Source organism: Ptychodera flava, unplaced genomic scaffold (assembly GCF_041260155.1).
Source record: "Ptychodera flava strain L36383 unplaced genomic scaffold, AS_Pfla_20210202 Scaffold_35__1_contigs__length_1935909_pilon, whole genome shotgun sequence".
Lineage (NCBI taxonomy): Eukaryota > Metazoa > Hemichordata > Enteropneusta > Ptychoderidae > Ptychodera > Ptychodera flava.
In genome coordinates, this window is record NW_027248357.1 from 1920207 (window position 1) to 1936471 (window position 16265).

The window sequence follows — 16265 nt, forward strand, 5'->3', positions numbered from 1 at the left end:
AAAATAAGATTACTTTTTGAGGAAAAAAATAGAGTGGTCAATTAAAAGAGTGGTCAAAGTGATAGGGTTTTTATGGTAAAGCTGGACTGTAAGATTCCTCATGTGCTATTTATAGCAATTATGCAATCTGTGTAAACAGTGCAATGAAAGTGTAACATGATTTCTTATAATGCTTTTGATGACCTTGAACTTCTTAAGTTTCAAACATTTGTCTCTTCAATGTGCTTTCTCTGAGTACTACAGTCTCAACTTATTCAACAGAACTTACTTACAATGTTAATTTGAAAGTTAAAATGTGCTTAGTTAATAGGATGAAAATGCTGATATTAAAAGATAACCAGCTCAAGATTCTTTATAACCTGACAGATATGCTGTTTTTTTATGACGTAAATCTTGATTTAAGCAAGTCTTGTTTACTTTAATTAGAATGTAATTAACTCTCGTTTATTTGCTATTATTGACTTATATAGTCTGATGAAATATGCAAATCTGTATTTTTACGGAGTTTTTTCCATTTTTGGTCAGGCCATCCTGAAATGAGCAATCAAAGATATCCACCTTCTTCATCAATACATGTGTCACAAAAGGTTATTCTCTACATAACACAGCAGAGCTCTGTCAACTGTTGAGTCGCTTGTTTTTTCAAAACCGCTGGTCAGACAGCTTTAATATTTGGTTTACATGTCCCTAGGATGACCTTAGTGAGATAATTTCATACAGTCAGGAAATACCTAATTTTGTATCCATGTCTATGCATGTTCCTTAAGATGACCTCCAGTACATGTACCTAAGTTGCAGACCTTATTTGCTTTTGTCATTCTTGTTTTTCTGGTTTAAATATTTCTTGAATTAACCAATTCAAACCAAATGTGAGCACACTGTCCTTGACGGTATTTTTTGTTAATGATTCATAAATATGTACAAATCAGAAAATTTTGTTTCTTTGCAGATGATACTGCCGAAGCCATTGATAATTACAATGTTAAAAAACTTGAAGAGGAAAAATTATCTTTCATAGAAGCAGACAGTTTTTGGTGTATGAGCAAGTTACTAGATGGTATCCAAGATAATTACACGTTTGCACAACCTGGAATTCAGCTGAAAGTGAATGCACTACGGGAGCTTGTACAAAGAGTAGATGGTACGTATCTTCTGTCACTGAAAAAAATTCAAATTTGAATGTATTAATATGTGAATGAGTATTTGGTTTGGTTTAGATTAGTCCAACTACAGTCCAGAAGAGATGTTCCATTTTGATTTGAAAGCTTGACAACATTTTAAATGGAAACTTTACCAGTTCATTGCTGTCAGTAGCTATTAAACGTATTCCTCAGACATTCAACATGATCATTGCATGCCCAAGCTAAAACTCTGCAGACACAAAAGATATGATAAGACTTATTCTCTCACCAGTCCATATCACAACCTACATCTGTGTCATTCCAAGTTTTTGCATCAAAACTTTCCTACATTGATATCTCTCTATTTGGTTCTTCAATGGAAACAAACATTATTTCAGGTAGTATTTACCTGTACAATTAAAAGGTTGATGTGAACATTTCATGAAGATCAATCATATTTATCAGTTAATGTAAAGAGATATCACCTTGTGTTCTTCAGTTTTGGTCAATTATATAAGAAGGTTCATATTTGTAGACCTGACTGTCACCTACATATTCATTAAAATGTCAAGAAAACAGCTGGCCTAGTGGCTTGGTTTGTTGATATGAATATTTTCATAGATTACAACGATATAATACAGACAATGACAATATACATTTTAACATGTATGTACTTCAAAATTTAAATAAAGAGACTTGTTTTTTGAAATGACTCGTTGCTTGTCCAACTGTCGCAGTATTTGCAAATGAGGTAAAAAAAGTAATGTAATGTTCTATGACCACAGACCACTGTCACATTTAGTTGAAACTTGGTATGCAGGTTCCTTAGTGTGACTTTAAGTTAGATTTGTTCAAATTGTTGTGAAATGTTCATACCGGTAATTGTATTTTGGAGAAATTTTTCTCATTTTTGGTCAAAAAATCTTCTGCTCTGAAACTGCTCATCAGATTGCTTTGAAACATAGTATGCATGATCAAACAGGTAACATCAGTACTGTGTCCTCAAATTGTCATGAGATTTTTAAGCTTGTATTTTTAGAGCAATTTTTCCAAATTTTTTGGTCAAAAAAATATTCTCCTCTGAAATCGCTTGTAATAAATGCTTTTAAATTTGGTATGCATGATGGTTCCTAGGGTAAACTTAGGGAAGTTTCTTTAAACTGTGATGAACTTTGCATATTGTACCTTTGGTCATTTTTAGCTCATATTTGGCATGTATATAAATACCAAAAAGAGCTTATATGTTGGCGTCTGTATGTGCGGATGTATGTCCGTCACATGCAAAGGCTCCCAAACCGCCGCACCTACCATCTCAGTATTTGGTGTACAGGTAGACCCAGGGTTTGAGATGTGACGTTGTTCAAATGAACACTTTTTTCTGGCCACTGCATTGAGCTATCAAAGATTTCCACCTTCTTCATCAACATGTGTCAAAAATAGTTATTCTCTACATAAACACAGCAGAGCTTTATCGGCCACTAGGTCGCTTGTTTTGTCAAAAAATTTCTGAAATTACTGGTCTGATTGCTTCAGAATTTGACATGAAGGTTTTTAGGGATGATCTATATCAGCTTGTTCAAATTTTGACAAAACCTGTATAGGGTATTTTTTGGACATTTTGTGCTGTTTTTGGTCTAAAATGCTAAATATCTCATTCTTGAAATCCCTGGTCCAATTGCAATAACTATAGCGGCTGCACATTTCACTCTTGAATTTGATGTCAAAATTGTTTGTGAACCAGGTACTTTTGATTTCAAATGATGGAGACAGTGATGCCGACTCCATTTCTTCAAACTTTATTACTACAGCTACGTTTAACTTCTACAATAACTTAGTGTATCAGTGCATGGATAAGTAATGACCAGTTCCGGTAGCCAGAGATGCTGTCTGTGTATACGCATTCTCTACTCTGAGTATACGCATTCTGTATTAAATATCATACATACGCTCACTCGGGAGCCTGCCAAATCAACAGCAAAGTGTCATTGCTGCTATTTTTGGGTTTTTTTTGTCAGAACCTCATGCTTTTTATAAAATGCTAATTCAATGACATTCAAATTTAGTTTAAAGGTTCCTAGACCTGACTGCTTTCTAATTTTTGCAGATGATGATGAACTTTGCATGATACATTCTTACTTTTAGTGAAAAAAGACACACCTATTTTAGCTATATTTTGTAGATGCCACGGGACTGGTTAAACTCCAGACAAAATTTTATTGATTTACATTGTATACCTTTTTCTATCACCACAACTTTGCAACACAGGCTGTCATGAAAGTCTTACTTTGCTTAAGAATATTTCTGCTAATAATGGTCAAAATATTTTATTATTCACAACTGCTTTTCAGAGGTCTGGCAATGACATAGTTTTGATATGTGCATATTGTGATGAAATCTACAATGTATGTGAGACTTGTACAAGACCTGCAAATTTTTGATAACAGAGTTGTATCCAGTTTCACACATTTTTAGCTTGTGTTTATAGGAGTGCTAGCCAGTATTGTTATTGCAATTTTGATTGGCTTTGATCACTAAAGAGAGGGTGTGCATGTATTTTGATTGTGATATTACTTTTAACTCGATTGACGCGGGAAGCATGTACATTTCGAAGACCATAGGACATGGCAAAGGTATTGAAAAATGGTTCAATATAGGCCTGTGTGTTTGAGCATGGTCACAATATGCAATGCTATATGCTGTTGTTATTCACTGTATTTTTCGCCAAAATGCCATCAGAATTTCTCCATGATTACCTGAAATTATGCACTGGTATGCATGTCACTGTCATACAGACAGTGATTGGGTTTGTATTAGCCATGGACCACCATTGGACCATATTTTTCTCCACTATATATAAGGGATCTGGGAATAGTAGTATCATGTAGCCTCAACACTCAATGTGATATTGTATTGTATCAAAGGCACGAAAATGGTTTTCCAATTTCTGAAGAGGATACAAATATATTTCTAAATCTTTTGCCAATGCTCAACAATTTGCAGAAGTGCTGTTTTCTGGCGATATCAAGCCAGTGCAATTTCCCCATTTTTCCCCTTACCATGAGACAAAACCGTAGTCTCTTTTACAGTTAATGAGGGGACTGACATTTTAACTCGAGAACTGATTTACAGTGGTTTTGATTAATAGGTCTTCCTATTTTATTTGTCATGTTGTACTCTAAAACTTTCTTACAATATATCTTGATAGCTTCAAGACTGTGTGATACCGGTATTGATAGATATCCATAGTAACATAAATGTCCTCCAATATTAAATGTGTTGAGAAACGTTCAATGTCAATAATAGTGCATCGCCTGGAAACCATACATGTTACGGAACGGACGTTCTATACGGCTTTTTTAGTGCACACAAAATTCTATTGTTATGTACAATAATCGTGAATATTTCTAACGAAGTAATGGTACAAACATCTCCCTGTTTTTCTGATGAACAGTCTGGCATCATAATAGCATCTTATCTCAAAATCTATTTCTGATACTTGCCATTTACAATATGAACATCTCCTTTAATTTTAATTCATCTCATTTTCTCTCTATATATGCATGCATGTATTTATTTCTGTTTTTGTATCCTATGGTTTCAAATGTTTGTCATTTCTTTGAGAACTTTTTAATCAAATACCTAAAACTGAACCATATTTTGTACAATTATGTTGACAGCTATTTCAAACCACTTGCAAGTGTTGCAAGTTGTTCATATTTTGAACATCTTGTAAAGAACAACTACATTATGTAACAATATTTGAAGACCTTCATGCCGCTTAAATAATGTGTTGCGCAACATAATTTACCTTGTATTACCACCTTTAAAGGCCAGGGACTTGATCCCCAGGATCAAGTTTGTTTTAGTCTATAAGAGGATAATGGAGTGTCATAGCCTTTTGTTTTCCATTGAAATTATAATCTAATCAGTAGATTTCCCTGCGTAACAATCTGACGCCGGCACAGGCCTTTAAGTGCAATATCTGTTGTGTATGTGTCCCAAGAACCTGCTCTACTTATCAAAAGTAAAAATAGTTAAACAGTGATACAAGCCGTGGTAATGTTTATGAGTTGTTACAAGGCAACATTCCATTCTTTTCACAGCAAGATCTACGTAAAAATAACGCAACTGAAAGAGCGAAATGGTCATTGATGGTATCTTGCACATTGGCTGCACTAAGGTCTTTGACGGGGATAATGTCACTTGTGAAGAGTTGTTCTTGATAATTGTGATCCTTTCACATGCTTTTTGCAGCATCTCTCCATGGTCATTTTGGAAGACACAATGTTGAGTACTTACAATTTGCATTCCGATGGATGAATAATTTACTGATGCGTGAGATTCCATTGAAATGTACCATCAGACTCTGGGATACCTATATGGTGAGTATCTTTTTTTCATTTTATTTGTGTTTTGGCCCGTTAATACAAAGCTCACATTGGTGTGTACAGTGATCCCTCCCACCAATGCAAGGGTAATATCTCCTTCATTTGCACCTCTTTATTTCACCACATGTCAACTGAGGAGATACAGTGTCATTTACGCTGTTTTTAGCTCCCATTTGACATACATATATGGTTGAAAAAAGTCTATATGTGAGGTGTCTCTCTGTATGTATGTAAAATAGGCAAAAATGGTCAAAAATCAAGAACTCAGGAACTGCTCATCCGATCATTGTCATATTTGGTTTTTAGCTACTATAGACTACAGTCTATAGAAGCTATTGGGATGGGTATCCGTCCGGCGTCAGTCTGTATGTATGTATGTATGTATGTATGTCCGTTTGTGAGGCGTCCGTCCACTCAAATATCTTGAGAACCGCAGTACTTACTGGTTTGATATTTGTTGTGTAGATGAAAAATATGATTTTGAGAAACTGTTTTTTTTTAATTTTTTGATATTGTTGAAAATAGGCAAATTAATGCCAAAAAAGGTGTTTTTGGTAAAAAATCTTCTTCTTCATAACCGCTGGTCAGACAGCTTTGTTATTTGGTATACAGGTCCCTAGGGATAACCCAACTTAGATTTGTTCAAATTGTGATGAAATATGCAAATGTGTATTTTTAAGGAATTTTTTTGTCATTTTTGGTCTAAGTTTGACTTACATTGTATGTAATTCTTGTACTGTATAAACCCTATCAATTCACCCAGAAAAAAATAATTAATATGATTTTAAATAACTGAATTCATTAGGAAATCATCAAAGCCAAAATAATTTTAGTGTGGAATTATCAGAAAGTTCAACTTTTTTTGACAGTTCATAGTGAATTGAGGATTAAAACATGTAAAGGCAACTTTCCTGAATCCCAACTTTGATATATTCTGAACCACCATTTATGTTATCTAAAAGAAATTGCTCATAATAGTTTGTCATGATAGGGTGGTCAAATAAATAGAGATAGAAAAAGTTCTAATTTCCATTTATGGTTGACTTGGTAAGGATAAAATAAGATTACTTTTTGAGGAAAAAAATAGAGTGGTCAATTAAAAGAGTGGTCAAAGTGATAGGGTATTTATGGTAAAGCTGGGCTGTAAGATTCCTCATGTGCTATTTATAGCAATTATGCAATCTGTGTAAACAGTGCAATGAAAGTGTAACATGATTCCTTGTAATGCTTTTGATGACCTTGAACTTCTTAAGTTTCAAACATTTGTCTCTTCAGTGTGCTTTCTCTGAGTACGTACAGTCTCAACTTATTCAACAGAACTTACTTACAATGTTAATTTGAAAGTTAAAATGTGCTTGGTTAATGGGATAAAAATACTGATATTAAAAGATAACCAGCTCAAGATTCTTTATAACCTGACAGATATGCTGTTTTTTTATGACGTAAATCTTGATTTAAGCAAGTCTTGTGTACTTTAATTAGAATGTAATTAACTCTCGTTTATTTGCTATTATAGACTAATATAGTCTGATGAAATATGCAAATCTGTATTTTTACGGAATTTTTTTCCATTTTTCAATTTTTTGGTCAGGCCATCCTGAAATGAGCTATCAAAGATATCCACCTTCTTCATCAATACATGTGTCACAAAAGGTTATTCTCTACATAACACAGCAGAGCTCTGTCAACTGTTGAGTCGCTTGTTTTTTCAAAACCGCTGGTCAGACAGCTTTAATATTTGGTTTACATGTCCCTAGGATGACCTTAGTGAGATAATTTCATACAGTCAGGAAATACTTAATTTTGTATCCATGTCTATAGTTGCTTCAGGGACTTTGTCCCTATGTTTTAATACCAGTCATGGTGAATGTTCTGGTTACGATGAAGATCACATTTTGGATTCTAGCCAAAGCCAACAGGCAAACGCCTGACGATAAAAACTGTGTACATTTAGCCATAGACGCTACAGAAAACTCTTGCTAGGTATCAACATCTTAAGTTCACATTCCCTACCATAAAAATCTCCGATAACAACAAACATTTACAAGTTATACAGGTTTACACTTCCCCAGTCTTGCGAAACGAAAATCTGACCTTTATTTTATCTGTCACGCAAAATTTGACGAAAATCAGGGTATACAGAAAATGACTACTCCATCAGAGCTCAAGTACACGACCTCTAACATTTTGGTACTGTTTTAGCCTAAAGAAACACCAAATTTTGGATATGCTACACATGTCTACACCAGCAAAGTTCTAGAAAATACATTTTTAACACTGACTTTCGCTGTCAGGCAAAACCTTGCGATAAATCGGGACTCAACAACGGTTGGTGGAGTCAGAAGCGGTGAGGTAGACAAGCATTTACACAAAGCTAAACGCTGTCCTCGCAAATTTGGCCGTTCACAGTTTTCAAACAACAACATTTCAGTAGTTTATACTTTACCAAATCATGGAGCACTCCTCGCACAGAAAATATTCCGATGGTTAAAAAACTGCAAAAACAAGGGAAAATTTGGAGATACACGGACGATTGCGGAATGTAAACAACTCTGCGATGTCAACTGCTGTTAAGTCTGGAACTGCAGTGATATGTGTCTCGGATTTGTATTGGAAACTTTGTCACTTTACAGCAACATACTGACTCCCTGTAGACTTCTATTTGCATCGCATCTCGCTACTAATATGTAAAAAATACTTTAAAAACCATTTTGACGAATTATTCTCAAAATATTTGTAACGCTTTTCTTTCTAAAAATGGACTTGCGGGTAATCCGAAATAACTTGTAATCCAAAAACATTATTACTGTATACCCGCATGCAGTGTCTATGAACCGGATGTTGTGCAGTCGATGGGTCCAGCTTCATTCCGTCCCCGACCCATTAACACATCTTAATTATTCCAAGTAGGATCACACGCTGCTTATCCAAAGTCCCTTTGTTCTTTATCGCAGTTGCCTGTCCCGTTTTTCTCAAGGGTCTATAGTTTATGGTAAATCTTGGCTATAGGATTCCTGATGTGCTATTCATAGCAAATATGCAATCTGTGTAAGGTGTGTAATGAAAGTGTTACGTGATTCTTTATAATGCCTTTGATGACGTTGAACTTCTTAAGTTGCAAACATTTGTCTCTTCAGTGTGCTTTCTCTGAGTATCCACAGTCTCAACTTATTCATAAGGACTTACTGAGTTAGTGAAAAAATATGGTAATTTGAGAGTTAAAATGTGCTTGGTTTACTAATAGAATGAAAATACTGTTGAAAAAAATTTACAGTGATACTGAAGTTTCTTTATAAGCTGCCAGACATGCTGTTTTACTTATGATGTGAGATTGATAAGCATGGCATGTTTACTCTAATTAGAATGTAATTAACTCTTGTTTATATTATTATAAGCAACAGTATCAAGTTGAACAAGCTGATATTTATAGGTTGGTCTGCTATGGGAGGTTAAAAGCTGTAAAAATGTATGTATGTATGTATGTATGTAGGTATGTAGGTTCATGTATTTATGTATGTATGAATGTATGTAATACTATGTATGTATGTATGTATGTATGTATGTATGTATGTATGTATGTATGCATGCATGTATGTATGCATGCATGTATGTAATATGTATGTATGTACTATGTATGTATGTCCATGTATGTATGTCCATCCACAGCAAAATCCTAAGAACAGCTGCACGGTTCACGCTGATTTTTTGCTCACGTGTTCACACACGTGGGCGTATGTCGCAGTGATATCTGTCTGCTCTGTCTGTCTCTCTGTCTGTCTGTCTGTACACTCAATGTCTCAAAAACGGCTTATAAGATCAGAATCAAATTTGGTACATAGATTAAGTTTGCAAATGGCAAGAACTGTTTAGTTTTTGGTGGGTGTGGCTTGCTTTTTGCTCATTTGCATAATTAATGATTTTAGAAAAAACGGCTATACATTGAGAACGACTGCACACAATTTGATGCTACAAATGTTGACCACACCAAGATATATTAGCAGTGGGAACCATTTAGGGGTGACGTGAAAGATAGTTGCTAATTTGCATATTTAATGAACTTTCCTAATAAGGGCTATATATCTGATTTGACGCGATCAAAATTGACCAAACTTGGTATGTATATTGAAGAAACTATGATTAAACATTATTGAAAGTCATTAAGCATTTTTATTTCAGCCAATTCCTAATTTGCATATTTAATGAACTTTCCTAATTAGGGATATATATCTGAATTAACTTGATTGCAGTTGTTGAAACATGCTATGTACATCAAAGATGCTATGATATAACATTATTGAAAGTCAAAAGACATTTTTACTTCAGCCAATTCCTAATTTGCATATAAAACAAATTTTCCTCATTAGGGACCTCTATATCTAAATTGACTTGATCAAAATGATGAAACTTGCTATGTACATTAAAGACACAATAGTACAATATTATTAAAAGTTATTTTGCATTTTCTCTTCAGCCAATTCCTAATTTGCATATTTAATGAACTTTCTTAATTAGTGATATATACCTGAATTAACTTGACCAAAGTTGATGAAACTTGTCATGTTCATTGAAGATACTATGATACAGCATTATTGAAAGTCATTACGCATTTTAACTTCAGCCAATTCCCAATTTGCATATTTAATAAACTTTGCTAATTAGTCCCCGCGGACGAAGTCCGGCGGGGACTTATAGATTGGGTCCTGTCCGTGTGTCCGTCCGTCCGTCCGTCCGTCCGTCTGTCCGTCCGTCCGTCCGTCATCAACAGTTTCTCAGACACTGCTAAACTAATTTTGTTCAAACTTGGCACAAAGGCATAGCACTATGACCTACAGATGCACGTTGATTTATTTTGTGATATGATCTAATATGGGCGCGAGGCGGCCATTTTATTGCGATTTTTCATGTCTTTGGACCATAACTCAGACATCCTTGAGTACATTCTGCTCAAACTTGGCACAAAGGCATAACACTATGGCTTTCATATCCATGTCAAATTATTTCGCGATATGTTTCAATATGGGTGCGTGGCGGCCATTTTGTTGCGATTTTTCATGTCTTTGGACCATAACTCAGACATCCTTGAGTACATTCTGCTCAAACTTGGCACAAAGGCATAACACTATGGCTTTCATATCCATGTCAAATTATTTCGCGATATGTTTCAATATGGGTGCGTGGCGGCCATTTTGTTGCGATTTTTCATGTCTTTGGACCATAACTCAGACATCCTTGAACAGATTCTGTTCAAACTTGCCACAAAGGTATAACACTATGGCATACATATGCATGTCAAATTATTTTGTGATACAATCCAATATGGCCACTAGGCGGCCATTTTGTTTGCGATTTTTTCGTGTCTTTGAACCATAACTCAAAGATCCTTGAACCGATTCTGTTCAAACTTAAGACAAATGCATAACACTATGTCCTACATATGCATGTCGAATTATATTGCGATACGATCCAATATGGGCGTGAGGCGGCCATTTTGTTGCGATTTTTCATGTCTTTGAACCAAAACTCTGACATCCTTGAACCGATTCTGTTCAAATTTGGCACAAAAGCAAAACATTATATCCTTCATACGAACACAATATTACTTCGTGATATGATCCAATATGGCCGACAGGCGGCCATATTTTTGCTATTTTTTCATGTCTTTGAACCATAACTCAAACAACCTTGAACCGATTTGGTTCAAACTTGGCACAAAGGCAAAGCACAATGGCATACATATGCATGTATCAATTAAGCTTGCGATGGGATCCAATATGGCTGCAGAACTGCCATTTTGTTGAAATTTTGCATGTTTTTGAATCGTAATTCAAAGGTCATTACACCCATTTTGTCCAAACTTGGCACAAAGATCAAGCACTATGGCATACATATACATGTCAATTTACTTTGTGACATGTTCCAATATGGCTGCCAGATTGTCATTTTTTTTCCAATATCGCTGTCAGATGGTCATTTTTGGATTATTTCATGTCTTTGAGGCTTAATCATATGCAAATATTCTTTAACCAATGTTGTTGAGACTTGGTACAAAGATAAAGTACTATAGCATACATATGCATGTCTACTAATTTTGTGCTATGATCCATATGGTCAATAGACAGCCATTTGATTAAAATTTTGGTGTGATTTTGTTATGTCTTTGAAACATAAACATAGGTCACTGTCCCTCGATGGACTGATTTTGTTCAAACGTGATACGAAGATAAAATACTATGGCTGCATTCTTGTGCACATTAATTTGTTTCATTATATGATCCGAAATGGCTGATTACAACAACATACCCGATCCCATACCATTTTGAAAATTCCACCAAACCATGTGTATAGTATGTGCCATCATGACACTGGAGGCAGTATAGGGCATCGTTATGTGTGATGTAATCAAAAGTTCCTTGAGTGGTCATTACCGGCAGAGATGAGTCATTTATTGAACGTTCCTCAGATTACTTTATTATGCAAGTCACAGGCCTGATGTACCCGTTGCATCAATGTCATTCCACAGCTACCTAGACCACAGCTACCTAGACACCAAAGATTATAACAAAATGGACAAGCGGGGACTGTGTCATCAACGATGACTTGTTAGGGATATATATCTGAATTGACTGGGTAAAGTTCATGAAACTTGCTACATATATTGCAGATTCTATGATGCAACATTATTGAAAATCATTAAACGCCAAAGTCCCCTACAAAAGGGGGATTATGGTAAGACTATGCAGATGTGAAAAAGCCACGCTACGGGTAAGACGCACTCGATTTGCTCCGAGATTTCCAGAAATTCGACGTGTGAACGGCGTTAATTTCCGTCAAATCTCATACATGACACCTGTGAATGTATAGTGACTGCCTTTATGTCGAAAAAAAGTTGAAAAACATTGTTATTTAATACAGAGAACGCATATTTTCACAAAGCATGGGTCTAGAATGTCCATTTGACCTCTGTTCAAAATGTTAATGTATGCTGCCAATCATGATTACTCAAATTCAAATTGCGGCCTGGGCGATCTTGATCCCTGCGGAGCACAACTAACAAAGCGTACTGACTTATCACTAAAATCACCGTTATGTACCCAAACATACGCATACACAGCCACATACAACTTGCACGATAAGACACATGTAATGAACACGCAAGAAACGGCATTTTCTTTTTGGAGTGATTGGTGGTCTTGAAAAAAAACGTTTTGTATGTGTTCCTGTAAAAAGTTATGAACATTGAGAGTCTTCACACGTCGTTTTGAAGGCAATCAAAATTTAATTTCTTCCTTCAGGCATCGAAACTGAATCTTTTCACTCACATTTTGAGGAAGTACCTTTGGCATTGTGACAAGTTTGGCCATTATTTATATCAGTTGATTCAATTCAGTTGAGCTGAGTAGAATTGAAATTTCAGTGTCGATTACATCGTTACCACTGTTACTGGCTACGTCAACATTGCGTTGTAGATCGATCATCCATACTCAAGTACTCATCGATGACGACCACAGCCCTGCACAGCTGTCCTGGGGGACTCATTAGCGTCATTTACTTTCTTTACCAATGTATTTCAAAATACTTGGCTGACCATTGTCACAGATTACTAGTAGTTTCCTTTTGTTGAAGTTTCTGGCTTACATATCCTGAATAGCAAGCAGCGTATATAGTATTCAAATATGCATGCTCATCTATGGAACTTCGGACAACGACAATTTTTCCACGACGTCTCAGTCACATGGCATTTACATATTACGAACGGTTGTCGATGTTTTCCGAGGTTACCTATCTGAGGTAACCGGATATGCAACCTGCACTTACTATACTTCGGGTCATGCTGTTGTATACCAAACTCTAAACTGGGGATCGTAACGTTTTAAATCAGTTTTACTCAAAATTTCTTCACCCTTTTCTGTGATTTGTTCGAAATACCAAAATTACACTGAAAATAAGCTTACGAATGAGTGAAGATTTGTTTTTCAAATTCACAAGTTTTTTTCCCGTCGGCGTTGCAAGCTGCGTGTAACCCGGCCGCGCGACGTCTTTTACCAGTGACCGGCTATTATCTACATCACTGCCAACCAAAAAAGCCATAAAGCTACAAACAGTAGAAGGTTCTAACTTACGATTGCTTACGATCACAATTTGCTGCCGTCCTTAGAGACTATAATCTATTTGCCAGACTTTCCCCTTATAAGTCCTTTGGGTCTTTGGCCCAAAGTACTAATGTGATGACGCGGCCTCTGTTGTTGCATACAGTGGGCCGTATGCTGTGGACGCAGGTATCTCAGAAACGCTTCAGTAACTTTTTCTGAAATTTAGTCTGGTGGTCACTTTGGCATGTACCTCAAACGTTCTTTTTGCTTTTTTTGATTGAATCATTTTAAAGTCACTTTTTTAGCTTTTTTGTGAAAACCACTACTTTCAATTTTTCCTCAAAACCGCTGATTTGATTATTGTGATATTTGGCATGGGTGTTCGTATAGTTGAAATGCCGTCAGAAATGTTCAAAATTTGGTGATACATGCCTTGTATTATTTTTAAACAATATTTTTATCCATTTTTATTTTATATTTACTTGATTTTGACTCGCTTTCGTTAAAGCTACCGTCTGCGCATGCGCACAATTCTAGGACAAAATCTGAGTTGAAGAATCGAATCGGACGCCATCTTGTTTCTCGGTCTGTGCACATTTTTTACGTTGTGAACGTTTCACTGTGTATTTCAATATGTTCTATAGTTATGAAGTTGACAGTGATGCACTTTTGCGGCTGTCGTGTATTTTTTGGTAGGAAAGGCGCCTGAAGAATGATGGCCTCCGTAGGCGATAGGCAATATCTAGATGGGACTATTTGACTTCTGTACATTGTGAAAATTTAAAACACAAGACAGGAGTCAATAAACTAGTGTTAAAACCAATATATTATTCTCTCAACATAAATATGTTAGAAAGATTACAAGTTGTCAATGAAAAATTGAGGAACAACAAATATAATGAAATACAATGTGTGAGCCTTGTTTCTCTGACCACAAAAGATAACATTTCCCCTGAGAACTTAAAAGGAATTGACTGTTATAAAGAAAAGCAGGTATAGTACTGATCACTGTTGATTTGCCAAAAAAGTGTTCTATAATTTAAAGTTGTATATATACTAGAATTTCCATTTTGTTTTCATTTGTTGGAATGTAAAATGAATATATAAAACCATCCTGTGATATGTGAAACACTGGCTTAAATTTGAAAAATTGCACTGCTACTCCATTTGATAAAAAAATTGATGCAGGTCTGACAGTTGAAATTAAAAAATGCTGTCTCTCTGACAAATTTCGACAGTTGTGCATTGATTTTGACACCATTGTTGACTTCGATCGCTAAAGACAGTGTGTGCTTTAGACTGTCGACAGTCCTCGTGCCTTCTTTTGACCGGAGTCACTGTATTAAGTGCGGTAGTAATCCAATGTAGGCGATCGAGCGCCGAAGGCGCGAGGTTGAGGGCCGAAGGCACGAGCTTGTATAAATACCGAAAGCTACGCGAGACCAAGCAGTACAAGCGACTGGCGAGAATCTATGTGTGCTTATGTTGACCGATTTACGCGCACTTCAGAATCACGGCATAATCCGACATGGTAATTTGGCATGATCATCAGATCATACATGATCCGAGATTGCACTTTAGCAAGGTCACGATAACTAATGTTGATTGTTTCACTGTCGTTTAATACCTATATTTCCACTAAAAGACCATTAGAATTTTCTCCTGGCTACTTTGAAATCGTGCACTGGCATGCATGTACTTGTCAACATCACTATGCTTGAATGTAGTAGACTCTTACTATGAATATATCGACTGTCACTGCATATTGCATATGTGTGCAAGTCACTCCATATCATATCAAAAAATGTAGTATTGCGAGGTTTGAGCTGCCAGAAGCCAGAATTTACAGTTTATGAGAAAGTTATCTTACATGTAAAACTCAGTTCTACTGTGAACAAAATGCAAGCTATGTTGCATAACTATGGTGAATAACATAATATTTTGTACCTATCACCGTGTCATTTAATCAGAAGGAAACAACCAGTCAGACAAACTCTGGTCAGGATGATACCATCCAATTTTAATATTTGTCTCTCGGCACACACTAGATACTCATGACTGTAAAACAACATTTCCATATAATTGTATATTCAGTTTTTATATTTAGTTTGCTTTTCACCATATTCTATGTCCTTCCCTACACTACATAATTCAAAATTAAATATTGTTTTTGGCCTATACATACTTGAGAGGTAAGCTTATTTATAGACTTGGTTCAAGTCTGTGATTTGTGAATGTTTGAGTGGAGTGAACGCAATGATTTGTATTTTGCTTTCATGTGAAACGCGCGCGTGAGTGGACGCGATGAGTAGGGTGAGCGAGATGAGTGGAGTGAACGCTATACAGCGGAGTTTCACCCGGAATCACAGACTTGGCTTTCTTGCAGGGTTTGCGTTGCTATAAATTATTCATGAGATGACGTTTTCTTTACTCATATATTATTCATAAGATGACATCACTAAATTTTACACATTGGGAGGAGTTACCAATTGACCCAAACGAGACGTGCATAAAACTCACATGGCGTCGTTGACAAAATGTCGAGTGCGATCACTCACACAAAAGTCAGCACGACCTCTGTTCTATCACCGAAAACGCGCGAAAATATCTGTGTTGTTTGTGGGGCCCATGTTACAAAATGCGAAAATCGTGGCCGGTTATTCAAG

The 16265-nt window shown here is 35.9% G+C and overlaps 1 protein-coding gene across 1 annotated transcript in view; it reads left to right on the forward strand.

The window, feature by feature from the left end:
• LOC139127722 (TBC1 domain family member 22B-like) overlaps window positions 1–5590 on the forward strand; it is a 52476-nt gene extending 46886 nt beyond the window's left edge. Inside the window, exons 7-8 of the mRNA XM_070693616.1 lie at window positions 950–1141; window positions 5376–5590. Coding sequence (XP_070549717.1) covers window positions 950–1141; window positions 5376–5575 — 392 coding nt within the window. The 3' untranslated portion in view covers window positions 5576–5590. The remainder of the gene's footprint in view (window positions 1–949; window positions 1142–5375) is intronic.
• The last annotated feature ends 10675 nt before the right edge of the window (window positions 5591–16265 follow it).